The sequence below is a fragment of the Talpa occidentalis genome, unplaced genomic scaffold (assembly GCF_014898055.3).
Source record: "Talpa occidentalis isolate TD23 unplaced genomic scaffold, MPIMG_talOcc4v2.1 talOcc4.12, whole genome shotgun sequence".
NCBI classification, from domain to species: domain Eukaryota; kingdom Metazoa; phylum Chordata; class Mammalia; order Eulipotyphla; family Talpidae; genus Talpa; species Talpa occidentalis.
The window spans coordinates 40,876,916-40,904,797 of record NW_023601212.1 but is presented as its reverse complement, the minus strand read 5'-3'; the positions used below and the strand labels follow the sequence as shown (position 1 = coordinate 40,904,797).

At 49.3% G+C, this 27,882-nt stretch overlaps 1 protein-coding gene across 3 annotated transcripts in view; it reads left to right on the top strand.

The window, feature by feature from the left end:
- Nucleotides 1–27,882, top strand: part of CACNA1A (calcium voltage-gated channel subunit alpha1 A) — a 216,052-nt gene that overhangs the window by 139,078 nt on the left and 49,092 nt on the right. For all 3 annotated transcript variants that reach the window (XM_037505963.2, XM_037505964.2, XM_054693304.1), the window contains exons 15-24: nucleotides 15–87; nucleotides 1,810–1,927; nucleotides 2,070–2,137; nucleotides 5,251–5,357; nucleotides 8,184–8,993; nucleotides 16,947–17,410; nucleotides 18,849–18,987; nucleotides 20,542–20,671; nucleotides 24,915–24,974; nucleotides 25,485–25,591. In XM_037505963.2, the coding sequence (XP_037361860.1) occupies nucleotides 15–87; nucleotides 1,810–1,927; nucleotides 2,070–2,137; nucleotides 5,251–5,357; nucleotides 8,184–8,993; nucleotides 16,947–17,410; nucleotides 18,849–18,987; nucleotides 20,542–20,671; nucleotides 24,915–24,974; nucleotides 25,485–25,591 (2,076 nt within the window). The remainder of the gene's footprint in view (nucleotides 1–14; nucleotides 88–1,809; nucleotides 1,928–2,069; nucleotides 2,138–5,250; nucleotides 5,358–8,183; nucleotides 8,994–16,946; nucleotides 17,411–18,848; nucleotides 18,988–20,541; nucleotides 20,672–24,914; nucleotides 24,975–25,484; nucleotides 25,592–27,882) is intronic.

Genomic DNA, 27,882 nt, shown 5'->3' with positions numbered 1-27,882 from the left:
TGTCCTCCCCACAGGTTTAATTTTGATGAAGGGACTCCTCCTACCAACTTCGACACTTTTCCAGCAGCAATAATGACAGTGTTTCAGGTACGACCTTCAACGAGCCCCACACCAGACAGGACCACACAGGGAAGTACCTGGTCTGGTCTGGAGGCAGAGGGAGGGGGAAGTGCAGGCAAGAGCTTTTATTGTGATTTCTCCAGGAAGGAAGGAGCACAAGACTGGCAGGGTAAGCAGGTTTAAGATTGGCATGTTTGAATTATTTTAGCAGGCTCTGGGACAATACCTAGTCATCTGATACCTACCCTGGGGGTGATTGGGGCAAGTAGTGAGCAGACTGAGTGTAAGAGTCCAGTGGAGGAGGCATTTGGTACGAAAGCGTGCTTCACATGTTGTTTACTCAAGGCCAGCAAAGCCACAGATGTCAAAGATCAGAATGCAAAAAATAAAATAAGGCCCTCACCTCTGGGTTGGAAGACACTTGGGCCCTGTCTTCCTTGCCAGACCACCTCTGTACCCATTTAGGCACATGTTCAGAGGTCTGGGACTAGCCTAGCTGGGGCCTCCAGATCCTTCCCAGTGGGTTCTGTCTCATTGGAGACAGAGTCTGTGGAAAATGTGATTCTACTCCCCTCTTTTCCAGGGTCTTAGGGAAGGTAGTTTCTAAGTAAGATCCCCAGATAGGGAGTTGGAACAGGAACCATATATGAAGCTAAAGTCCCCACATAAATAGTAGTAATTGACACTTACCTATCTTTGACACAGGAGTTTTTGGCCAAGAGCAATTCTGTCCCCCAAGGACACTTGTGGTGTGTGGGAGGGACACATCTAGTGAGTGGAAGGTCAACACCACAGTGCACAGACCAGCCCCCCACCACGGAACCTTGGTCCCAAATGTCAGCAGTGCTGAGACTGAAAAACCCTAAAGGAATGGATTAGTGTTTGTCAAGGCCTTTCCCATTTACTTGACCCTCATGGAACTGTTACAAAGGAGGGAAGTTAGGATGTTGCTTTACAAGTACATGAGTTCCACACACACATCCCCTTGGTCCCTCCATCAGCATCATCAGTCTCTACTTGCCAACACCCTGTCCCTTTGCCGGAGGCTGTCTCTGGCCCCTAACACCATCCCCGCCCCAGGCATGGCCATCCAGAAGTACCAGCACTGTGTGGCTTCAACTACAGAAATGTCTTCCTCACAGTTCTGTGGTCTGGAAATGTGTGAACTGGGGGTTCACAGGACTGGTTCCTGGTAAGGACTCTCTTCCAGCTTCCAAACAATTGCTTTTTCACTGTTTCCTCACATGAGAGACAGAGATAGAGATTAGACAGACAGACACAGAGAAAGACAGTGACAGCGAGAAACAGACAGACACGGACAGACCGACACCAAGTTCTCGGATGTCTCCTTACAGAAACACTAATCCTGTCATCAGGGCCATGTTCTCACCTCATCCAACCCAATTACCTCTCGTCTCCAAATACTTGAAGGTCTAGGGCTTCAACACATGAAGCCGGGGGGGAGCTAGGGGTGTGAGCTCAACTCAATCCATAGCAATGTCATCATCATGTCAGGGAAGATGGAGTAACAAGAGGTTGGTGACCTCTCCCAGGGTCACCTTTTCCTGAAAGCCAAGCTGAGAGCCCCTGGGTGCAGGGATGGCTCTGTCTGCTTGCAAACAGATAAGACCCCTAACAACAGGGGCTGAGGAAGAGCCAACATGGGCAGGTTCCAACTCCACAGCTGCATCTTGGAAGGGCCCACGGCTGAGAGGGGGGTTGGCTGTGTGTTTCTCTCTCCCCTTTCAGATCCTGACAGGCGAAGACTGGAATGAAGTCATGTACGATGGCATCAAATCTCAGGGGGGCGTGCAGGGCGGCATGGTATTCTCCATCTACTTCATTGTGCTAACACTCTTCGGAAACTGTATCCTCCATGAGGGGCAGGAGGCGGGTGTTCCCTTGGGTGTCAAACAGAGCAGAGGGGGACAGGAGGGAGGAGATTGGAGAAGGAACCCAAATACTCAGGGCCCAAATCAAGATGCTTTCCCTAACTCTGGCTTCTGCAGACACCCTCCTGAATGTGTTCTTGGCCATCGCCGTGGATAATCTAGCCAACGCCCAGGAGCTCACTAAGGTGGAGTTGGTGGGAGAATGTTTCTCTGGCAAAGTTACCACCTGCTCGTGGCAGATCAGGACCATACCAGGCATGGTGGAGATGGGGATGGGGCCACGGTCAGAACTTCTGCTGTGGATGCACCGTGCCAGGGAGAAGTCAGCTCCTCCCCACTGAAACAGACTGTCCTTAATGAAGCAGATTCTGCAGGAGAGGAGGTGGGAGGGGTAAGGCAGCGGGATTGCCACAGGAAACAGATGGCAAACTCCACCAGAGTGCCCATTTATAGGGAGTAGGCAGCGTCAAGGGACCTCCAAGGCATGGTGCAGCCCCCCAGGCTGTCAGGCACTGCTCTCAACCTGAAAGGACAGGAGAGGTAGAGAATAACCTTTGCAAAAGGGGAAACTGAGACTCTGAAAGGCAGTCATTGGCCCCAGGTGAGATAACATTATAGCAACTGCTCCTTATAGAATCATGCTGTGCATTTCGGACACTCGGCACATTCTTGGTATACAGTCAGCGCTTAATAAAATGGGTCTTTGCAAATCATTTGGCAGAAGCTGGGCCCTGGACCAGAGTTCTCACTTTGCAGAGCTGGTCAAAGGGAGACTGGTATTCAACCCGCACCTGGCAGGTTCCAGAACCTGAGTTCTTTACCCATACACCTGCTGGCTTTCAGTCAGCCCCAGTTGGGCAGGTAATGATAAAAATGCTAACAACCCCAGAGAGCATAATTGCCCTCCTGTGTGCCAGGCACCAGCAATCATAAGAGATAGAGAGGTATTGTTAACCTCACTTCACAAATGGGGAAAATGAGGCCCAGAGAGAGTAAGTAACCTTATGTGACCCGCCTCAAAGAGTAGAGCAAATGAAGTCAGACGAGAGTCTGGGGGCTAGGGCCGGGACCATCCATGAGAGAAGAAACCCAGTCTTATTGATGACCGGATGTACCTTAGGGCAGCCTGGGAGTCAGTGGGAGGCAGGTCTAGCCCAGATAGGCAGAGGGGCTCTCAGTGACACAGCTCACTCCCTGGGACAGCCATGAGCAGGGCCACTGAGATGGTTGAACAGGCTGTTCACTGCACAAATGATTGTACAGGTTGACCCTTTTCTATTTGGAAGAAAAGGGTGTTGGGAACAAAGATTCTTCGGAGCTAGTGGTGGTCAAACCCAAGCTTCACCCCAGGAGGCCCATAAGATAGTGTGTGCAGAGAGTCTTCCTCCCAGTGTGGCAGGGCAGGCCTGGGGCCTCCTTCAGCTCCATAACCCCTTCCCAGTGCCTCAAGGTGTTCAGGACACCAGTTCATGGAACTGAACTGAACTGAGCAGACGTTGCCAACCCTCCATCTGCTGGCCCTGGCAGGAGGGAGAGAGAGTTTCCCGGGCACAGCTTCAACTGGGGGCTGGAGGGACGGAAGTCTCCACCACTCCAAGCAAACGGCCATAGGTTGAGCCACCATGGAGCTGGCTGGCGTGTCTGTTCTGGGGGCTGATCCAGCCATGAGCTCATCCAGCTTCCCGGGCCCATCCTCAAGAGGCTAGAGCCATGTGGGTGGGAGAGTGAAAGGAGAAAGGCAAGAGCATCTCTTTGGAAGTGTAGACATTCATCTAGATCCATATTCGTTCCTTCTTTTATTCAACAAACATTTCCTGGGTATTTAATACCATGTGGCTGACATCCCGCTAAGGCCCTCATGTTTTTTTATCTCATTTAATCCTCAAGAAACCCCAGGAGGCAAGTTCGCTCTGATCCCTGCTTTACATATTTTTATCATTCATTCAAAAACATTTCTTGAGAGCCTAATGTGTGCGAGTCCTGGTGTAGGAACCAGAGATACAGTTGTGAACAAAACAGGCAAAAATCCCTGCCCTCTTGGGGCTGATATTGGAATGGAAGAGACAGACAAGAAATAAAATTGTCAGATAGTGATAAGTGCTAAAGAAATAACAGTGAAATGGGGTAATTGGGCGAAGAATTAAAAATTTAGATGAAGATTATTAAGCACAGAGAGGTTAAGTGACTTGCCCAAGGTCACACAGTAGTAAGTGGTGAGTTGGGATTTAAGCCCAGGAGGGTGTAGAACTTGTTCTCTTCACCATATCCCCTGGTGCTTAAACTTGGAGAGTGCTTCATGCTCATCTGGGACTTTGTTGGAGAAACAGATTTTGAGGCCCATTCCAGGTTCTTCGGGAGGCCTGTGAATCTACATTTCAGTGTTTCTGTGGCAAGTGGTCCAGGGACACGGCTCTGAGAAATGCTAGGTATGGTGCCAGAAAGATTGGGGGGCGGGGGGCTTGAGAGAGCAGGGTGGCCAGCCAGGGCCCCCCTCCATGTTGTGACCAACAGAAAAAGTCTTGATCTGACCATTTCCGAGGTGGTAAGGTGCTTCCTGCCCAGAGGTGGCAATGCAGGAGAGAGGCGCCCGCCACAGCATGGCTTTTCTTTGTGGTAGGTGTGTTTCTGGCCATTTCTTTCTTGTTGCTTTTCTTTGCTTTTTCCTTTGTTGACTTTTCTGTTGTACGAATGAGGCTCTGCATGAAGGCAGAAGGATTACAGTCCCCCCAAACGTCTTTTTCTGTATGTATTTTTAAAACATCTACCCCTCCTCTCTGAACCTAACTGGCAAGCAGTCCGAGTGCCTGCAGCCCCACCCAATCTCGCTCCGGTGGTATCAGGGATACAAGTTCCTCACTGATTTCCCGCTCCAGAGGCTGTTGGCAGAGCATTAGGTGGGCCATGGGAAGCTAGATTTTTCTGCCTGTGGGGCTAGTCAGCATTTTTTTCTTACGTCTTGGCTCAGAGAGCTTAAACAGCCAAGAAAATAGGGTAAGAGGGAAACCTTTACATTAATTTCTAGCTCATTGAGATAGCATGCAAAAAATTCTCCATTATGGGATGGAAAGGGAATCTTCTCTTTTTGTTTTCTTCTAGCTGTGTGTTGAAATAGGATTAAAAATGAGCTGGGTATCAAACTTGTCCAGAATGGGGATAGCAGTACACTTAGTGAACTTGAGATCCATTCCTATCACAGGCCTTGTTGCCTTGGCCAGGATGACCCTGGCTGACAGTAGGGTTAAGGGTGAGTTCCCGAGGCCCGATTATGTTTTGTGAACAGGAATTTTGTGCCTTTCAGGATGAACAAGAAGAAGAAGAAGCAGCCAACCAGAAACTCGCCCTACAGAAAGCCAAGGAGGTGGCAGAAGTGAGTCCTCTGTCAGCAGCCAACATGTCCATAGCTGTGTAAGTGCCCCCGACTCCAGGATGACATCCAGACTCCTCAGCCTCTATATTTTCCCAGACAAGGATTTGGAGGTAGAAAGCAGTTACTGACAGGGTTGAGCTTTAGGAAGAGGTACTTCTGCCCTCCTACCTATTTTTCCTTAATAAATTTATAGTAAGCACCCACTATGTGTCAAGCACAGTTCTAGGTGCTAGAGAGACATCATTAACAAGAGGCTCTGGGGGTCTCCCTGGTGGTGCAAGCGGTTAAGCACAGCACTATGAAGCTGTCCGCAGCCTCTGCAGCACCAGTTGACCCCCGGTCAGCCAGGGAGCTACCCACATGGTGCAGCAGACCTCTCCTATCTCGCCTGCTGTGCCCCTCAGCAGTGTATTTTAGTCAATCTGCGTGTTCTGTTCCCCGCTCTGTCTCTGGTAAATCCTCTGGCCTGCACCCCAGCTCTTGTATGTATAAATAAGTAAATAAATCTTTAAAAAAAAAAAAAAAAAACCAAGAGGCTCTGGAGCGTAGGGAGTACTAGGAGAGGAGTTGTGATTTTAAATAAAATCACCAGAGAAACCTCATTGAGAAAGTGATAAAGCCTGAAGGAGGTAAGAGAGGAGCCATGATGGGGATCTGGAAGACAGCAGGAACAGCATATGTAAAGGCCCTGAGGCATGAATGTACCTGAATGCCTAGAGAAAGTGAAAGAGGCAGGTGTAACTGAAGTAGAGTGAATAAAGGGAAAGAGTGAGAGGAGGTGACGGCACAGAAGTGATGGGTGCATCACGCAGGCTCTTGTGGATTGTGGGGAGACTTGGGCTTTGCTCAGAGTCAGATGGGAGCCATGGAAGATTTGAGCAGAGGAGGGACAGGACCTGACTCGGGTGCTCACAGGCAGTCTCTGGCTGTTTTCAGGGAATAGACTGTAGGACTTAATGCAGGAGTCAGGAAACCAGATTAGAGAAGACTACATTGGTTGCTGCAAAAGAAATAGTGGAGGGCCTCCCTGGTGGTACACTGCACTATGAAGCAATCCACAACCTCTGCAGCACGAGTTTGATCCCCCACCGGCCAGAGAGAAACCCACATGGCGCAGCAGACCTCTCCTGTCTCTCCCGCTGCTCCCCTCAGCAGTGCATTTCAGTCAGTCTGGCTGTTCTGTTCCCCACTCTGGCTCTGGTGAATCCTCTCACCTCCCCCACCCCACCCCCCCGGCATCTCTGGCCTGTGCCCCAGCTCTTGTATGCATAAATGAATACATGTTTAAAAAAATAAAAAGAAGTAGTGGGCACTGAATCAGGGTCATAGCAAAGGGGGTGATGGATATGCTGGTATTCTGGATAGATCGTAAAGGCAGAGAGACAGATTACTGGTAGATAGAAGGTGGTAAGAGTTAAAGTGTCTTGATTTAAAGGATGTTTGTTATCACTGATATTCTGAATTGTGCCTTTTTGGGTGGCCCTGAGAACTTTGTATATGCAGAACAGTGCATCAAGGGACAGCATGGAGGGGACTCTCTTTCCCAAAATAGTAGAAGGTCCCTGTAGAAGGGGTCCCCAGGAAGGCACATACTCAGATGGATGGTCTTAAGAGAGCAGCCTATGGAATGAGGCAGCATAGGACCCTCTATATGAGACTACCAACGCACCCAGACCACATGGAAAATCAGATACAACCAGTTGGGGCTCCAGCCTGCCAGTACTCCCAGCAGTGGCCTCCTAGCTGCTTTGCACCTGTGGCAAATAGGCACTGTCCTCCAAGACTCTCAAGTGCCCCTGTCTCTCCCTGAGACCCCCAGACCTCCCATGTCCCACACAAGTGTCCACTATGATTGAACAGTTCGGAGGTTAAAATATTTTGAACAGGGCCTCCCGTGGTGGCGCAGCGGTTGAGCGCTGGGCTGCAAAGCTGCCCGCAGCCTCTGCAGTGCCAGTTCGATCCCTGGCCACCAGCGAGGCTCCCACATGGCACGCAGACCTCTCTTGCCGCACCCGCTGCTCCCCTCAGCAGTGTATTTCATCTGTCTGCCTGTTCTGTTCCCCGCTCTGGCTCTGGTGAATTCTCTCACCCTCCTGCGCTTCTGACTGTACCCAGTGCTTGTATAAATAAATAAATAAGGGCCTCCCTGGTGGCGCAGCGGTTGAGCGCTGGGTTGCGAATTCTGCGCGCGGCCTCTGCGGCGCCGGTTCGATCCCCGGCTGCTCCCCGGCCACCGGAGGAGGGTCCCACATGGCGCGCAGACCTCTCCTGCCGCCCGCTGCTCCCCTCAGCAGTGTACTTCGGTCCTTCTGCCTGCTCTGCTCCCCGCTCTGGCTCTGGTGAATTCTCTCGCCCTCCCGCGCTTCTGACTGTACCCAGTGCATGTATAAACAAAACAAACAAAGAAACCAGCAAACAAATAAATAAAGCATGCCTCTAAAAAAAAAAAAAAAAAAAAAAGCCTTTAAAAAATAAATAAATAAATAAATAAATAAATAAATCTTTTAAAAATAAATAAATAAAATATAAAATATTTTGAACATGAAGGTTGCCCCCAGAGGGTCATGCGCTATAATTTGAAAAGCAGTGGTGAAGGACACCCCACTGGGCTGAGAGCACCATTAGAGCAAACACCCAACCAGCCAAGATACACTGCTGGATAGAGACACCCACTTGGTCCAGGACAACTGTTAGGCTGAGACATCCAGCCAGGTTGGCTATTCCACACAGGTTGAGACACCCACCTAAGCTCAGTGCCCACCTAGGTGGAGATGCCCACCTGGGTTGAAACTCCCATCACCTGAGAAGTCTACGCAGGCTTCCAGTCCCAGCAGTGTTCTAATCCCTATGCCCTTTCCTTGCAGAAAGGAGCAACAGAAGAACCAAAAGCCAACCAAGTCAGTGTGGGAGCAGCGAACGAGTGAGATGCGGAAGCAGAACCTGCTGGCCAGCCGGGAGGCCCTGTACAATGAGATGGACCCTGACGAGCGCTGGAAGGCCACATATGCCCGGCACCTGCGGCCAGACATGAAGACCCACCTAGACCGGCCACTGGTAGTCGACCCCCAGGAGAACCGCAACAACAACACCAACAAGAGCAGAGCGGCTGAGCCCACAGTGGACCAGCGCCTCGGCCAGCAGAGAGCTGAGGACTTCCTCAGGAAACAGGCCCGATACCACGACCGGGCCCGGGACCCCAGTGGCTCCATGGGTCTAGACACCCAGAGGCCCTGGGCTGGCAGCCAGGATGCAGAGCTGAGCCGCGAGGGGCCTTATGGCCGCGAGTCGGACCACCACACACGGGAAGGCGGCCTGGAGCAGACAGGCTTCTGGGAGGGTGAGGCTGAGCGGGGCAAACCTGGGGACCCCCACCGGAGGCACGCTCGCCGGCAGGGGGGCAACAGGGAGAGCCGCAGCGGCTCCCCCCGCACAGGAGCAGATGGGGAACCCCGAAGGCACCGGACCCACCGCAGGCCTGGTGAGGAGGGCACAGAGGACAAAGCCGATCGAAGGTCCCGCCACCGTGAGGGCAGCCGCCCAGCCCAGGGTGGCGAAGGCGAGGGCGAGGGTCCCGATGGTGGTGAGCGGAGGAGGCGGCACCGACATGGCCCTCCGGCCACATATGACACCGACACGCGGAGGGAGGACAAAGAGCGCAGGCATCGGAGAAGGAAGTAAGTGTAGGTGACCTCCAGAGGGGGTGGTAGTGATAATAACAGCCAAGGTGGCTTCTGCTATGTTCCGAGTACTCCTGAGCAGCTCCTTAAATCTTCTCGACAACCCCTGAAAATAGATGCCGTGGTCAGAGCATGTCCATTTCACAGATGGGGAAATCAAGAGGTGGAATGACTTGCCCAATGTCACACAGCTAATAAATGGCCTTGAGCCCAAGTTGTCATGCATCACAGGCTGCAGACAGACCATTTCACCCTGCATGTCTCAGGGAAACCGTACGAAAAACCTCCTCTCTGGTTTTTTGTGACCTTGGGAAAGTGACTTTCATCTCTGGGCCTCAGTTTTCTCTCCTGTAAAATGAGAACAGTAGGATCTAATTGGGTCATTGCTGGAATTAGACAAGCTAATACATGGAAAGGGCCCAAAAGAACAAGTGACACATTAGTGCTTGGTAAATTTAGACCATTATTAGCTGTTACTGAGCCTACTATCTTTTTGCCTAATGCTACTCCTGGGGGATTTGAAAAGCTACTCTGGGCCCTCGGAATTGAATCAGGGTTCAGAGTTTTTAAAGGTATTTTCCAGGCCAACTCCTTACCTAGCCAGAAGCAGAACCTCTGTTTTATAATAATTTGTAATACTTTTTGAAAGACCACATCTAGGCGCCCATTGACATACATACATGTTGAAAAGACATTGTTCTTTTATTAATTAATGTTCTCTTAGTCTTGTGTATCACCATTAGGGCATCATACTGATTTTTTTAATGATGTGTTTAAATGTCTCTGTTGGATGACATACACACTAGGCCAGCATTTCTTAAAATTGAATCCCCAGGGATCTTGTTAAAATATAGACTCTAATTCAGTAGATCTGTCTCCACCTGAGATGCTGCATATCTAAGGAGCTCCCAGGAGAGGCAGATGCTGGTCCAGGGACTGCGCTTTGTATAATGGGACTCCGAGGCCAGAGTGAAGTTATTCTGATGCAGGCACCTGCGTGCACAATCATCCTGCCATGGCAGGTGCAAAGACCGACTGCCTCAGGGTTGTCCAAACAACTCAAATGATATGAGGGAGTTGCCATAATGTCCAGATATTCCAAGATGGTGAACACCTCCTGAGAAAATTTGATATGAAATAGTCTAATCCTCCTTCATTTCGTCCATACGGCCATGCATTGATGAACGACGGGTGCATTTTGAGAAGTGCATGATTAGGCGATTTCAATGTTGTGAAAAACATCATCGAGTATTATGTCAGAAACTTAGGCTCTGGGTATGACCTGTGGGAACCACGTCCTACATGCATTCTAGTGCTGATCAAAACATCATTAAGTGACATGTGAGTATAGTTGCAATCTGGAAAATGCAACATATATTTAAAATATTTTAAAAATACTTAATACCCATATGTAAAACAGACTTAGGTTAAAGCTAAAACACTGATCATTACAAGCAGATTTCTCATCTGTGTGAGGGGATGTTCAAAAATCATGAAGGAGAAAGGATAATTCTTTCCCAGGTGGGATTGCCTTGTACTTGGTAAGACACAGTATACCTCCTTTATCTAAATGCCCACTATGCCCCCCAGTTATTATGTCATTATGTCTCCACATATCTCCACAACAGTCCCATGCAAACCATTGTTCCAAGTCATTCCTACTGTGGGGTCTTCTCTTACGAGTTTATTCGTTCATTCTGTCAGCGTTTACCAAGTGCTACTCTATCTAAACAAGCACTGTGGATTTGATCAAGTGCAGTCATGCTTCACTTACCAAGGATAAGTTTCCAAGGAACGCATCATTAAGCTATCTTGTCTTTGTGCAAACATCATAGAGTTTGGCAAAACCAACCCACTGTACTCCCAGGCCATACAGCAGGGCCTCAGTCATACAGATGACCCATCAGCCACCAAGCCATCATTATGTGGCTTGACTGTGTCCAAAGATGATCAGGATGCTGTGGAGAAGTTCTGAGAAAGATGACAAAGAAACTGTGTCCAGTCCAGGGCAGGCTTCCCAGAGAAGCAATCTGAGATGGAAATAGAATGCTCTAGGCCATGAGCAACCTGTGCAAAGGCCCTGAGGTAGACCAGAAGGAGGCTAGTTTGCAGTTTAGACAGTGAGGAGAAAGTGGCAGACAAAGAAATTAAAGGGACAGAGATGGGTCAACAGGGCCTTGGCCCCTTTCAGAGCAATAGGAGACCACTGAAGGATCATACAGGGAATAAAGTGGTTAGCAATGAACTCCATAATTAAGAGCCAGTGACTTATTATCATTCCTATTACTGTACCTACTATTATTGAAGGAGTTAGGATGATGACACAGCCTGGTGGTGAAGGGCAAGGACCCTAGAGCCAGTAGTCACACTCCTGCCCCATCGCTTCCTGGCTCTGTGACTTACAGTTTGTCCCTTTCCCTCTCTGAGCCTTTGTTTCCTCATTTGTAAAGTGGAGGTAAGAGTAGTAGCTACTTCCTAGACTAGGCATAAGGGTTAAATGAGTTAACACATGTAAGACGCTTTAGTGCCTGGCTTATAGTAAGCGTTCACTATATGTTAGCTATTATTAGTATTAGTACTAGGCTAGTATTAATGTAACGAAGTGTTAATCAGCTGTAGTAATAGTAATGAGCACTTGATCCATGGTACCTATTATTACCATCAAGAGTTTCTCATTGGTAAACATATAAAACAACTTTAGACAGACAGCCTTTAAATTGCCCACTCCAGCTCCCTCCTTTTATAGATGGAAAACTGAGGCCCAGCAAGGGGAAGGGGTTTCCCCAAGGACAGCCGTCTATATCAACGGCTTTCCAGAATCCTACAGTTGGCCTCCACTCCCTTCATCTCCAAAGGAAAACAGTACTCCCCAACTTTCACCCTCAAATGCTGGTCATTTCTATATTTTTTTAACTCAAATTTCAGATTGTTGGAGCAAAACAGGTTATATTTTGAAACAGGTTGAATTGCAAAACCTCCTTGTTTTTTGCTTGTAATCCCCCATTCAGTCTTGGCTTCCAAAATCAGACAGAAAGCTCGAGGACACCTCACTTGCATCTCAGCTGGGCCACTCCCATGTTAACTGGCGTGGCAAACACCCTGGTTGGGGAGGTGCTGTTCATTTGGCTAATACAAAGATTCTAATATTTGTTGAAATAAGACTCCATGGAGATTCAGGCTCTTTTAGGAAAAAAAAAAATCCAAGATGAGCCATTCATCTGCTTTAAAAAAAAAAATAAGAGTGGTGAAGATAAAACTTTGAGAGTGTAATATGCTATAAAAGATGGTGGGTTCTGTATAATGACAACACTGATGCCTCAGAGGTCAGCCTCATATATTCTTGCTCCTCATTCCTTAGCCTTCACTCAGACATGCTCTGTGTTTTACGTTGGCTCACTCTAATACACATAACTGTTTTCTTTCTGTTCCTCTGTCTTTTCCCCTTTCCTACCCTCATCTCTTCCTCTCTTCCCCATTGAGATCCACCACTCAAGTGACTGAGCCCAATGGCAACCCAGGGCAAGCAAAGAAAGGATGGGCTGGCTTTCCCCGACTCCCAGTACAAAGCTGTGGTTCGCAGGGCGTCCACCACCTCCTACAGCCAGGCCTCCCACTAGGCTTGGCTGAGTGAGGGGAGCTCTTGCCAAGACCTGTGGCACCCCAGAATTAATAGCTCAGCTGCTTGTGTCCTGATTCCACCTGCTTCCATCACCATGACAACCCCCCTCCCCCCAAGGAGCAAGAAGAGAGACACTGGATGCCTGAGCCTCACTGGTTTATCCTGCATTGGGAAGGGGGTGGGAACACTTCATCCTTTAACACCCTGATTCTCACACCACCCCCAATGGGCCCTCACCAGTCTCCTCACCAGTCTCCTCATTCCATGCAGCCCAATTTGTACATTGCCTCAATTTCTTCACTGAGTGATGCTCTACATTGAGATCTCTAGGACCAGAGTCCAGCTTAGCCCTTGCGCAGCTGGATAATACTGGTGCTTGTCTTTGGCTCTCTGGGCTCCTGTTTCCACATCTGCGTAATGGGTCTGATGCTAACACACCTCTGATATGGTGGTTGTGGGGATTAAATGGGTTAATTACATGTCGGTTCTTAGGACAGGTGGGGACACAAGTGAGGAGACAATTAACAGCAGCAGCTGCTGTTGTCATTCCCAGGTAACTGAGGCCACCCCCTGCATCTAGGCGCCAGAGCAAGCCCAGGGTGGGTGTCCACAGCCCTTGGCAGAGACCCTGAAGTGATTCTCTGGCAGAGGTACGGGTACTGAACGGGAATTATGCAACTGGCTTTCTGTTCAGGGCAGATAATGGCAGGTCCCCGAGGGGAAAGGGGAGAAAGGGGCTAATTTCAAAGTTTTCTGCCCCCATTGAGTTTTCCTGGGAGACACTTGGAAATAAAACCTCCTGGAGATTGATTATTGGCATCTGCAGGCTGAGCTTATTAAAACTGCAGGACAGAGGAAGTAAGAAGACACAACAAAAGCCACAGGTCCCCTTTCCATCCGGACAAGGGGCTCTTCTCCCTGTGCCTGAGGTCCCCCACCAGCAAACTCCCCGGAGCTTTCACCATAGGCTCCAGGATGCGTTATGTCGTGTGTGGCTCCCTGACCAGTATCTGTGTGCTGAGAAGTGCACCCCTGGGCGCTACCACCACCGCGGCACCATCAGAGAGGGTGACCATGCAGCCCTAGGCGGGCAGCCTCCTGCACACCCAGGGTGCTCGGCACAGCCTCCTGGGACCACAGTGGTCTCAGCAGCCCCTGGATGACAGAAATGTCATTTTGCAACATGTGATTATATTTAGATAGTGGCCAAAGAATGTAGGTTCTCTGAAATGATAACTCATCCAAGCTTGCTTTTTGAAAATATTTACAAAAATGAGACACTATTCCCAGCCAGACAATATTCCCAACTGATATACAAATTCTAAAAAACACCAGAGTGTGCTGGGCAAGACATTAGGGAAATACTAGTTTGGAATTTCTTTCCACTGGCACCCTTATAGCTGTCCTGATCCAGGCATGCTTGGCCCATGACCCTTGGCCTTGGCCTTTCCTCAGCTGGTAGACTTTTCTCTCCAGTCCCTGCCTGCCTCTGTGCTGTCTTCTCTCCTGTGTGTCTTCTGTCTCTTCTAAGGTCACTTGTCATTGGAGTCAGGGTCCACTCTAATCCAGGATGATCTCTCAGGAGCCAACCTTAATTTCATCACATCTGCAACCTTTTTCCAAGAAGGTCACGTCACATGTTCCAGGTGGACATAGCTTTTGAAATGACACTATTCATCCAGCTGCAGTCCACCCTCTGACATCCCTCCCCAGAATTCACATCCATCCCATGTACCAGATATCTTCACCCTACCCCAACAGCACTTAAAAACTCAACTATTACAATATCAGCTCAAAACCCCCGAATCTCATCTTCTAACTTGGGTTTAGATGAGATGCTGGGTGTGACCCATGCAAAGGCAAAATTCCTCTCCATCCATGGACCTGGAAACTAGAAACAAGTTACCTGTTTCTGAAACATCGTGGTGGGACAGCCAAAGGGTAGCTCTAAAAGGCAGAAATTGGAAGGAATTAAGTGTCACTGGTTCTAAGCCGGTTCTACATTCAGCAGGGCAAATTCCATTAAGATCTGAAGTCATTCTACAGAGACCCCCTGAGGTTACCATCCCAGGCTATGGGGGAGAAAACAGACTGACTTACCAGTGACTATCAAGCACATCACTCCAGGGATCTCCACTTTGGTCTCGAAAATATAGGGAATGTTCTACTATTATTCCCAATTTAAAGATGAGCTGAGTTGAGAGAGGTTAATCAAGCTGCAGAGAGTCACACAGCTACTGAGTGGCATTGCTGACACTCAAACCAGGTTGTTCTGTCTTCAACAGAAAAAAAACAAAAAACAAAAAGATGATGCCAATGATTCAGCTAGTCTGTTTTATTTTTAAGTGTGAGATTTAGGATTCGGAACTGGGTTTGGAGAAACAGGCCTGTGCTGTGTGGGGGCTTCCATTCCTGTGACTGTGTCTCATCCCCTTGCTGTTCAATGAGTAGGTACTACCTGAGCGCCGTCTTCTGCTTGCTCTGGTCTCTCCACTCTGTGTGTGATGGCAACCGCCTGACACAACTGTCCTCTAGTATGACTTCCGCTTCTCTGAGCAGAAGCAGCCCCAGCCTCATAAAATTGTTCAAGAAGTTAATGAATTCAGATAGAACAGAGCTGGCTGCCCCTGCTGGCCAAGCCACTGAGCGCCAAGGATTCACAGCACTTGGAGGCTCAGCTTTTAGGAGATCTCAGACTACTCAGTCAGAGGCCAAGTATCAAGCAGGAGTTTGCAGTCCGGGTGCTGGAGTCAAGATCCAAGCTGCCTTGGCCACCAACTCTGGCGGCTGTTCTCTCACCTGTAAAATGGGAATAACACCACCCACTTCCTATGGTTATCCTGAGGATTAGGTGAGCTGACTCATGCCAAGTCTAGCACACAGCAAGTATTAATACATCTGAGATGTATGAGAAGTGGGGGGCACTGTTTGTAGAATTGGGGGCTGCTTTAAGAAGAGCCAGAGGGGGGAGTTTGGGACTGCAGAGCCCTCTGGATGGAGAGGGGAGTTGTTGAGGCCGTAGACTAAAGATGTCCTGGTGTTTCCCACAAACAGACTTTGTTGGGACCTGAGTCCAAGAATTGAGGAAGGACAGTGGCTCTCCGCTGAGCATCAAGGGTCCAGAAGGGGTAGCTGGAGGCAAACAGAGCCAAGTCAAGGGCCGTGCCCTCAGGGGAGGCAGCTCCACCCGGATCTGTGTGCAGGGCCAGCTGAGGATAGATATGCAGTGGTCCGAGAGTCACCATACAAATCTCATCCCCCAGCCACTCTCACTAAGTCCACAGCTCCTAAGGGTCTCTGGCAAGCAGGGTGAGCATGCAGATGGGAGGAGACAGGGGTTGATGGGAGGTCTGGGCCAATGGGACTCTGGGCCTCAGTGTTCTTATCTGGAAAATGGGACATTTATTTATCACTTGACAAGAGTGACCAAAAGTTTACCATGTATCCAGCCCAGTTACAGACACTGACAAGAAAGACAAAAATAAACCTCTTGCCTCTGGGAACTGATGTCCTGGTAGAAATTGGGGTAGAAAAAGCTCAGCAAGGACATTTACCTTTTTCTCTCTCCCTCCAAAGGCGCTGAGCACTCACACTCATTTCTTCTCATGACATCTGCGTGATATTATTTGAGCAACTAAGGTGCCAAACTCCATCCCACTTCATCTCCCCAACTCCCAACCTCCAGCCACACTGGCATCCTCAAATTCAGCATGTCTGTTCTCACCACAGGGCCTTTACACTTGACTGTGCCCCCTGCCTGGAGTGCTTTGTCCACATTTGGATTCCTGCAAGAAATTCTCGTTCATTTACCAACTGTGTGGCCTTGGGCAAGAAACTTAACTTCTCTGAGCTTCTGTTTTTTTCATCTATAAAATGATGCTAGTAATTGGTCTTCCGAAGGCTGAGGATTGAGTTTTTATTACAAGATAGGTGCTTAGAGTGGTGCCAAGGAGTTTGAGTTACTGAAGTATTTGCTGTTTTTGTTTCTGTTGTTTTTTTCTTCTGTTTATATGTATGTATCACCTGCTTCCCCCTATGGGAATATTGGGAGTGACCAGACACACTACAGGTATTTAAAGCTATGAGCCAATTCTCCTCTAAAGAGATGGCGTCCCTGTGTGTGCCTTAGCCTCTCCTCTCCATTGCCAAAAGCTGGGAGGGCAGGCATGGCACTCATGCAGGGACTTCAGCTCTGACCAAGCACCATGTGCTGGATGTGACCTCTCGATGTCCAAGTTATACCTTTAAATAAGGGGTCTTAGGCAGATCTAGAAGTGTCGCTCTGTAACTCTAACTCAGTGGGTTCTTTTTCATTGGCCTGCCTTCCTCAGAGAGAATCAGGGCTCCGGGGTCCCCATGTCAGGCCCCAACCTGTCCACCACCCGGCCGATCCAGCAGGACCTGGGCCGCCAAGACCCGCCGCTGGCTGAGGACATCGACAACATGAAGAACAACAAGCTGGCCACTGCCGAGTCGGCCAGTCCCCACAACAGCCTGGGTCACCCCGGCCTGCCCCAGAGCCCTGCCAAGATGGGGAACAGCATGGACCCCGGACCCATACCAGCCCCACCCACCATGGCCTCCAACCCCCAGAACACCGCCAGCCGCCGGACACCCAACAATCCGGGGAATCCATCCAACCCCGGCCCCCCCAAGACTCCCGAGAACAGCCTTATCGTCACCAACCCCAGCAACACCCAAACCAACTCAGCTAAGACTGCCAGGAAACCTGACCACACCACGGTGGACATACCCCCAGCCTGCCCAGCCCCCCTCAACCACACGGTCGTGCAAGGTGAGACCCTGGGAGGGGAACCAGCTGCCTAGATCATTCGCCAGAGGGTGAACCCTCGGCTGAGTGCCCCGGGCAGCACCTCCACCCCTCTGGCCTCAGTTTCTTCCTATGGAGAATGGGCATAGCTGTCATCTCTGCCCACAGGGCTGCTGGGAGGATTAAATGAGATAATATGGGTGCAGTGCCTGGCACATGTACATAGGGGGTCACTGTGTCTCCTGCATCCCACATGCCCACAATGCAGCCAGAAAGCAACCTTATTTGAGAAGCAGTGGGTTCCTCAAATGGCAATTTGGGGGTGCTCAGATCACTCTCTAACCCAACACCTTCCAAGAGAAATGAGACAGAGGCCACCTATATAACTGAAAATGCTCTAGTCCCATACTGAGTGGAAGGAAGGAGAGAGAGAGGGAGAAAACAGGAAAGGATGGATAAAAGGAAGGAAAAAAAAGAATTTAAAAATAAAAAAATAAGTGAAATTTGATAAATTGTATTTAACCCAAAATGTTACCGTTCCAACATGTAATCAATATTTTAAGAATTATTGGACATTCTTTGAATTCTTTCACAGTTACGCGTACATTGTCCCCTGGCAGCAAGCACAGTGTTGACCTCCCCCCTCAAGTGTTGCAGACCCTCGAGAGCAGTTCTCACCCCGCACTGGCCACCTCCTGACCCTGTCAGACTGGAGTCAGGCAAACACTGGAAACTTGTAGGCGACTGCTGCCTAAGTCATTATTTTGAGTTGACCATTGTAGCCTGGTTCCTCCAGGGTCAGTTCTGTGCAAAGACTGACATGAGTGTGCTCCATGGGTGTCCACCACCGTCCTACCAGGTAGATCTAGTCATTGTACTCATTTTACAAATGAAAAGTAAATTGAGGTGCAGAGAGGCTCAGCCTGCCCACAGGCGCATGGGGAAGCCAGGCTGCAGAATCAGTGCCCTGGAAGACAGTGGTCCATCGCCCCTATCAGAAAAAGGGGTGTTAATGGGGAGGTGGCTGCAGTTTGATGGTGGGAGAGTTCAGTGTTCTCACCTCTAAGGAGGCACTATTGGAACTCACCGCAGCCACCTTCAAGTGATGCTAGGGCACAGGTCTGTGAGCGCCTGAGGGGCTCATCAGACTTAAGGCTATCAAACGGTTAAGAGCAGGCACTCTGTGGCTGCTCTGTGGGTTCAGATCCCAGTTCTGCCACATCCCAGCTGTTTGACCTCAGGCAGGTCACTTTACCTCTCTGTGCTGCAGTTTCCTCATCTGTAAAATGGGGGTTGGAAAGTACCAACCTCATAAGGTCACGCGAGGATGAAATGGCATGACATGACACCTTGCACAGAGTAGGCACTTTGTGTCAGCTGTGTATTGACTGCTTGGGAGGTGGGCAGCCAGGGCTTGTGGGAGACTGTAGAGGGAGCCCTGTGTTGGTTCTTGTCCCAACAGTGAACAAAAACGCCAACCCAGACCCACTGCCAAAAAAGGAGGAAGAGAAGAAAGAGGAGGAGGAAGACGACCCTGGGGAAGATGGTCCCAAGCCCATGCCCCCCTACAGCTCCATGTTTATCCTCTCTACAACCAACCCGTGAGTATGGCCCTTGGCGAGGGCAGGGGACCTGGGCTCCTGCTAGGGCAGTGGAAGTCAGATCGGAGGACAGATCCAGACACACGGTTAAAAGGGAGAGTTGTCTCCAAGACCACCTTAGTCCGTATAGAGCCCTTGAGCAAACTTTAAAATGTTGCCCCTTTATTAAGTCTTATATAAAACAGAAATTTGTCATAAAGCATTGATTTTTGTGGGAAAAGACCCCTTCCTGCCATCTGCTAGAATATCATTGTCATAAACATGCAAATTTTCATGTCTAGGTATGAGTGGTAGCCCCTTAGACATGGCCACCTTGTGCAGTACACAACCTGGACAACCATACATGACAGCCCTGATCCTTGAACTCTGCTCCTACCTTCTGGGCCGGTGGCCTCTGAGTTCCACAGCCCTCTATCTTGAACATCCTTGAGGAAGATAGATTATGTATGTTGTGGTGGCTCAGAAGTTATTCTAGGATTCCCATTTTTCCAAAGGGTATTTTTCTTGAAACTCTTGTCCCTTAGAATATTTGTAGAAGCTTGTCAAAGAGGAATCATGTCAAATAAGCCAGGCAACTGCTCTCTACAATCTGCCTCGTGGAGATTCATCCTGGGTGTTTACTTTCTTACTTAGTTGGCATTATCTACATTGCTAGAGAAATACTCATGAAGAACTTAGTGCCAGGTACTGCTCTGAGTGCTTTACAAGTAAAACAACTCTAATGATAACCCTATGGGCTTGGTACTATGCTCATCCCCATTGAACAGATGAAGAAACTGAGGTTCAGGGAGGTAAAGTCACCTGCCCAAGGTCACACAGCAATCAAGTGGGGAATCTGTGACAGACACCTGCATCCTTTCTTAATCTCTGAGATTTGCTGCCATTCATGCAAACTTTATTTATTATTGTCCACTCCATTTAAGTACTACCTGTTGGTGCATTAAAGGCTCTGATAAGGCCTGCAAGTCATAATTTCAGTAACTAACTTTTTGGAGCCCCTACTACTTGTCAGGAATTTATTAATCCTTCTGATTCTCTGGTGCACTCTAATCATGGCCATTTCACAGATGCGAGCACTGAAGTACAAAGGGAATAAGTAACTTGCCTAAACTCAATTTTTTTAAAAAAGAAAGATTATCTATTTAACCCAGAATTTCCCAATTTTGTTTGACCATAGGACGTTTTATGCAAGAAAACCCTCTGGCCTCCTACAGAATCGAGGAGAATATTTCTTCAACCAGGCTGGGAATCGATGTTCCAAGAGGATGGTTTGGGAGTGTTAGGAACTTATAAGCAGGGCTTGTGAGAATCTTTCCTTCTTAGGAAAGGAATTTAGAAAGGACCCGGACCTTTGACTAAATGCCATGCAGTTCCCAGTGCCCCATCTAAATCAGAGTGGATTCCGAGAGAGGCCCCAGGTGTCGGGGTTTAATAATTTAGGGTCGCGGGAGTTAGAGATCTCAAGTAGTGGTAGGTGACATAAAGAGATTACAGAGGAGAGGACTTGGGAGCCTGTGGTCTGAGTGGACCCTGCATGCCCACCTGTCCCTACAGCCTCCGCCGCCTGTGCCATTACATCCTGAACCTCCGCTACTTTGAGATGTGCATCCTCATGGTCATCGCCATGAGCAGCATCGCCCTGGCCGCTGAGGACCCTGTGCAGCCCAATGCACCTCGGAACAACGTGAGTCTCCCCAACAGCTTTATCCTCAGTCTGGGTGGTGAGGATGGTGGGGCACAGCCCCAGAGTCTGCTGGTTAGAAGGGGAAGCTCTGATTCTTTGGGGGTGCTCTCAAGGGCAGAATGTTCCTTGAGGAGGTGGTAGCTGTGTGCCTAGTGGAGAAGATGCGGCCAAAGAAGCAGGGGGTGAAAATTGCTAGGATCCGCAGTGGGAAGCATGCGGCTGGCAGGATACCGGGCAGGATACCAAATGCGTGCTGTTCGTGAGAGGTGGGCATACCCATGCAGGGGTGCTTCAGAGGCTGTCCCCAGGGCAGACAGGTCTCACCGGCAGACATTCCCATTTTGGCATGAAGCTTTGAAAGGTGAGATTGTTTTGACTCAGAAATCTAACCCTAACATTAATGTTTGGGAGAGCTAACAAGCTCTCCCTTAGGGGGCTACCAGAATCCCCTGTTGAGCACTTAACTATAAACAGACGCAACCCCAGGCTCTGAGCAAGCAAGCCTCTCAGGTATCCCCATTTGACAGAGGGGGAAACTGAGGCTTGGGGAGACCATCCAGGGTCATGCGGCAGAATTTGACTCTGCCTCCCCTAAAACTCCCTCGGCATCATTCAACCATCTCTGTTTACTGAGTCAGTACCTGCTGTGTGCACGGCCCCCTAGAGTGCCACCATACAAGAATGACTGTATGTTCCCCGCTGAGAAGGGAAACCGAGTCACCTCAAGTGAGGACATACCTCACCCCTGGGCAGGTGCACAGGGGTCTGACCCAGAGCCAGGCAGAGGCTGGACTGGTGGCACCTCCTTCCCAGTCGCTCCCTCCCTGCCCAGAGCCAAAGGCAAATTTTCTGCTGGGAGCCAAGCCCTGCTGCCCTCACTAAGTAGGTTAGGAGGCTGGTGAGCCCTATAAATCAAGCCTGCACAGCTTACCTTGCACTTTCCCTTCCTTCGCAGGCCTGCCAGGCCCCCTGGGGACTCATGCAGGAGGCAGGGAGGTGGGGAGAGGGGAGGAAATAATTAGAACACAGTTCTCTGAGGAACTAGTTCCAGGGCAGGGCTGAGACTGTACCTACCTCCTGTAGCCTGTGTCCCCAGCGAGCCAGGCCTGGGGAGGGGGCTGTTAAAAGGGGTCAGTAAATCCTCGGCCTCCTTGGCCTTCTCCTTCTAGTGGATTCCCAGGAGTCTCTGTCTCCAGAAGGGAGAGAGTGGGCATGAGGGGGCCACCACAGTTCCCGGGCTGCAGGGAATCTGGCAGGGCTCCGACCAGCCCCCTCCCCACTACATCTTGCAGTGAAAACCTCCCTCCTCAAAATCCTCCTTTCAACAACACTGGGCTCTGTCCTGCCCTGATGCCCAATGTTCACTGAATTGGAACCTGACTCCAAAATCTGGGTTAAACACTTACCATCCATTTGCCATAGCTTTTAAAGCACACTTACCCACAGAACCATATCCAGGACAATAAGCAGAACAAAACTGCCCCCCACCACCTGACCACAGTGGTTTCCTTGATCCCCCGTCTTCCCTCCCTCTGGAGCCAGGGTTCATGATTGGGGATGTCATCTGGAGACATGTTGATGCTGTGACTTGGGGGGTGAGGGGGGAATTCTGCTCATCCTGCCAGGCACAGGGCAGCCCCTGCAGAGAATGCTTAGGTCCCAAACAATACCAGCACTGAGCATGAAACCCTATCCTAGGGGTAACTGAGACCCAAAGTTCTAGAATGAATATTTCTGAATCTTCGTCATTTTCCTACCTACATCCTAAAACACTACAATTTATGTTTGCCTGTTTTTAACACTAAGTACATGTTATAACTCTGTGCCTCGCTTTTCAGCCAACGTTTTGTTGGTGTGAGATGATCATGTATTGTTGCCATAGTGGCGGTCACTCTTTTGCGTTACTGTTTAATATTCCACTGTGTGGCCTGATTCGTCTGTCATCCTGTTGATGGACATTTGGGTCCTTTCCAGTCTAGAAGACTGTCGCCACCACCCTTGCACCTGATGGGTCCCTGACTGTCTCCAGAGTATAAAACCAGAAATGGGTTTCTGGATGGCAGAATTTGCATGTGATCAGTATGATTACTGGACCGTACAGTGACGCTCACGTCAGCAGTAGCCAGGGCTGCCATTGCTCCACAGACGTGCTAACCTTTAGCTTGGTGCTGTCAGCGCTTTCCCTGAGATGACCTGGTGGATGACAAGTGTTATCTTGTTAGAACTTTGATTTGCATTTCCCTGTGATAAACAACAACCAGACCCTTGGGGACCCTGAGCTGCAGGAAATTGCATATTAGAGGTGGTTGAACCTAATCTATTGGGTTTTTCAGTTCCTCTTGCCCAATTTATTCAGCTCTCCAGAATTTGATGTACCTGACCACCTCACTTGCCCTTCCCCCATGCCTCCTTCCCGCTTTCCTCCATTCCTTCCATTCATTGCTTTATTTAGTATTATGTAATGAACAGCTATTAAATGTCACATGTGGAGCTAAACATTGATGGCTGGCAGGGCATGAGATGGTGCTCATCTTCCCAGTGCTCATAAAGTACCAGCCCTGGGGCCTCTTTGTTGGTGCAAGGGGTTAAGACTTAACCTATGAAGCTGTCCACAGCCACTGCAGCATGAGTTCGATCTCTGGCCAGGGAGCTACCCACACGGCACAGCAGACCTCTCTTGACTCACCCGCTGCTCCCCTCAGCAGTGTATTTCAGTCAATCCGCCTGTTCTGTTCCCCACTCTGTGTCTGGTAAATCCTCTCACCCCCCACACCTCTGGCCTGTACCCCAGTTCTTGAGTGCATAAATAAATAAATCTTAAAAAAAAAAAAGCACCAGCCCTTCAGCCAGGCTGTGCCCCTTTCCAGACACACCTGAAACGCTCTCTCACCATCTCCCTTACCCACCCAGGCCCTTCTAACCCCTTTGGACCTGCCATCCAATCCCAGGAAGCCAGTGTCCTGGCCACTCTGATCCCTGATGGCCCTTCAAACACCACACATAACAGGCACGTGAGCCATGACCACACAGACCACAGAGGCCAGGTCCTGTGGGACCCGGTACAACACCACTTACTCATGTATTCATTCCACAGACATTTCTTAAGCACCTACTATATGCTTGGCCCTGTATTATGGGATAGCACAGAGACAGACAAACATGCCTGCCCTCCTGGTGCTGACATTTGAGGGGGAGGGGAGATGGACAATGAGATGATTAAGAGAGTTTGTGTCAAGGGATGGAGGGTAGGATTGGAAAGGGAGTAGAACTTTAAACAAGTGGTTGGGGAATCAAGGAAGGCATCATTAAGGAAGTGCCATTTGAACCAATCCATAAGGGAGGAGAGTGCAGGAGTCAGGTGAGACCTGGAAAGAGCACTCCATGCAGAAGGAGCAGCCTATGCAGATTCTGAGGTAAGGGCATTTAGTGCGCAGGAGAGAGTGATCAGGAGGGTGAGCCTGAGGATGTGAAGGCAAGGAGATGGCCAGGCAGATGGTGCATATTCTTGGAGGGCCACAGGGAGGACTTCAGCTTTTACCTGGAGTGAAATGGGAGCCAAGGAGTGTTCTTGAGCAGAGACAGGCTGTGACCGATCCTCTGCTGGTCAAGTCTGTAATTATCAGCCTTCACTCTGCAAAGCTAGTTTGATGGAGTCAGCCCCCCCACCCCACCCCGTGCCTGCCACATACCAGGCACCTTGGCAGCACACTTGTGTCCGCATACCCTAGTCGCTAGAAGCATGTGCTGGAACAGCCCAGCTGCACCACATTGCTCTTTGCTCATCCAGGCAAAAAAGATCCGCATCAGGCGGTAGGGAGAGGAAGAAATAAGCCCCGCAATGAGATCCAGCCATCGAGGGCAGCAAGGTCCACAGTGCGAATAAGAAGCACCTTGGTCATGTTTAGGAAACACCCTCTGGCAGCGACTTCTTGCCCAGGACACCCAGCAAGTGAAGGGTCCTGGATGTAAAACCCCTCACCAACCCTGAACTTCCCTGGGGCCCTCCCCTCTAGTACTTAACAGGCAAATAAGAAAGGAAACCTGTGTGTTGGTTGGTAAGCAAATCCTACTTGATTTTTTTAAGACTTTACTGCCATCTGCTGGACAGGTTTGTTCATAACCTGCATCCCACCCAAAGGTGCCTGGCAGCTGTGTTTCCCCCTGTGGATGGAGACCCTGTTCCTTGGGGACTTTGCTGAAGCAAGTCAGTGATCTGTTACCCCTTTGCTTTTATCCCCTCCAGGTCCTGCGATATTTTGACTACGTTTTTACAGGGGTCTTTACTTTCGAAATGGTGATCAAGGTGAGTCCTGAGAAAGTCAGAGCTCCAAGGGATTCTTGGGGTCCATGGAGAGGGCTTGACTTTTACCCCAAGTGAGGTGGGAACCATGGAGAGTTGTGAGCAGAGGAAGTACACGACTGTCTTGGGGGCTCACTGGCGCCCTCTGGCCTCTGTATAGAGGGATAGACTTGGGAGGGTATGGAAAAGAAGGTGCCAAGAGAACTGGGAGCCTGCAAACTAAGGTGACAGAGAAAGTGGCGAGACGTGAGCACATTTTTGGAAGATTCGGAAGGCAAAAACCAACTTAGTTTGCTGATGGATCTAATGGCGAGTGAGATCAAGAAGAGTCAAGGAAACCCCGAGGTTTGGACATAAGAACTGACAAGTCAGAAGTGCCCCTCATGAAGCCCTCCGGCCATTGTCCCATCCCTGCAGGTTGCTATGATCCCATGAACTCACCTTTCTCCTCCCCCAGGCTTCTCCACAGCCTGTGGATGAGGGAACTGAACACTGCCTCTTCTTCCCGTGTAGATGATTGACCTGGGGCTCGTCCTGCATCAGGGTGCCTACTTCCGTGACCTCTGGAACATTCTCGACTTCATAGTGGTCAGTGGGGCTCTGGTGGCCTTTGCCTTCACGTAAGTCTTCTCTAGAGGCCTACACTTCCCTCATCCCTCCTCCCCCAGCCTGGGTTTGCCAATTGGATAAAGAGACATGTTCTCAGGGTGTAGCGATGGGGCGGTGGGCTCTGGGGCGATGGGAGGTATCAGCATGCCACCAGGAAGAGCTTCGATTGGCTTTTGCATGACGTCCACCATGGAGGAAGAAGGGACCCTGCCTTCCACCTCCTCATACAGCCACCTCACCAACCCCTTGCTGTGCTGCATTCAGTAGATTAGCCCCACCAGGACATCTCATCTTCCTCCTGCACTTCAAGCTCCACCCAAACTGCTCTCTCTTTGGGAAGCCCCTAAAAAGACGATCAGGAATGGATATGCATGAGAATTCAGATCCCCCATCTGGTGACTTCCTTGGTGTGTCTTTCACTTCTCCTGGCAGTCTTAGGACACTCTGCCCTCTGAAAGGCCATGCATCATCATACAACTCCCAAGCTGTGTGCGACCACTCCAAATCAGGTTCAAAGAACTGAGCATCATTCTAGTGTGGCACCTAAATTGTGGGCAGCCATTCCAAGACAGCACCCAAAGACTTAGTAGCCATTCAAAATTTCTAGGTAGCTATTCCAATATGGCATCCAGGCACTGATCCATCATTAACACTTAAGGCCCTGGTAGTAAACTTAAGAGAATGTTCTTCAAGTCGCAGACATTTGATGTGCAATAAAAATATCTAATCAATCCCTAATCCAGAAACAATTCTTGGGGACCCTAACTATGTCTATCACCATGGATCAAGCCCAAGGAAAGTCTCAGGAATTCTGACCCAATGCACCCTGCCTCCTTCAGGGACTCCCTCTGCCTCCTGCAGGAGGCCTTGAACGCCCTCCCACCAACCAAACAGTGAGGGTCTGGTTTGTCAGGAGGTTAGGGTATGACCCATTTCCAATTTGAGGGATAAAGTGGGCCACTCCCAGAGTCATTTCTGGGAATACAACAAGGTCCACTTGTATCAGAAGAGCAAGAAGGTTCCAGGTTTCTGAATGTCTCTAAGTTGGTGGAGATGTACCATGTATTATTGACTCTGGCCAGACTTCCTACCCCCTTTTCTCTTTATCTTCCCTCTCTCTTTCTCTTTCTGTTTCTGCTCTCTCTCATTCCACTCTCTCTCCCTTTCTTTTACTCCCTCTCTCCCACCTTTTCTCTCTCCTGCTTTTTTAAATAACTGGATATTTGAGTATTAAAGCAAGGGAAGAAGTTACTTAAAAGAAATTAAGAATGTAGGGGCCTCCCCAGTGGCGCAGCGGTTGAGCGCTGGGTTGCGAAGCTGCCCGCGGCCTCTGCGGCACCAGTTCCATCCCCGGCTGCTGCCCGGCCACCAGAGGAGGGTCCCACATGGTGCGCAGACCTCTCCTGCCGCCCGCTGCTCCCCTCAGCAGTGTACTTTGGTCTGCCTGCTCTGCTCCCCGCTCTGGCTCTGGTGAATTCTCTCACCCTCCCGCGCTTCTGACTGTACCCAGTGCATGTATAAACAAAAACAAACAAATAAAATAAATAAATAAATAAAAACATGCCTCTATTAGAAAAAAAAAGAATAGAAAAAAAAGAAATTAAGAATGTAGCTATGTTATTATGTTCTGTAGGTTTAAAAAAAATAAAGTAAAATGCACAGGAAATTAGGGGAGAAGGATTGCCACAAATAAGACAAGGAGTCAAAAACTTTTATATATAAAGAGTAATTACAAATCAATAAGAAACACTAAACCTCAATAGATAAATGGGCAGAGGATGTAAACAGAAATTTCATTTCACAAAAAGATGATAACTAACAAAAATGAGGAAAAAATTGACTTCACTGGAATTTGGAAAAATGTGAAAATACACACAGGATACAGTTTGTTACACCAGTTTTTTTTTAATTTAAAGATAATATAATGTCCATAAGAATGTAATGAACTACACCTCTCCCTCCCACCATCAGCTATTTGAGCAACTTCTACAAGGTATCAGGTAGGCATCACACTGGATTAGAGAAAAATCCTGAAGATCCAAAACATTCTGCTGCCTCAGCCAGGAATGAATCCATCTCAAATTCCCTTCCCTCCCTTACTCCTGTATCTTTTCTCCTTGCACTTTCCCCTTTTTTCTTCCTTTTCCTCTCTCTGACTTCCTCTCCTACTTTGTCTTTCCTTTTTTCTGATTTCCCTCCCTGTGTCTCTTTCTGTGTGTCTCGCTTCCACCTGGCTCTGATCTTTTGGTGATGTGGACCTGATCTGCCACCTCACCTAGGCTGCGTGGCATGGAAAAGACAG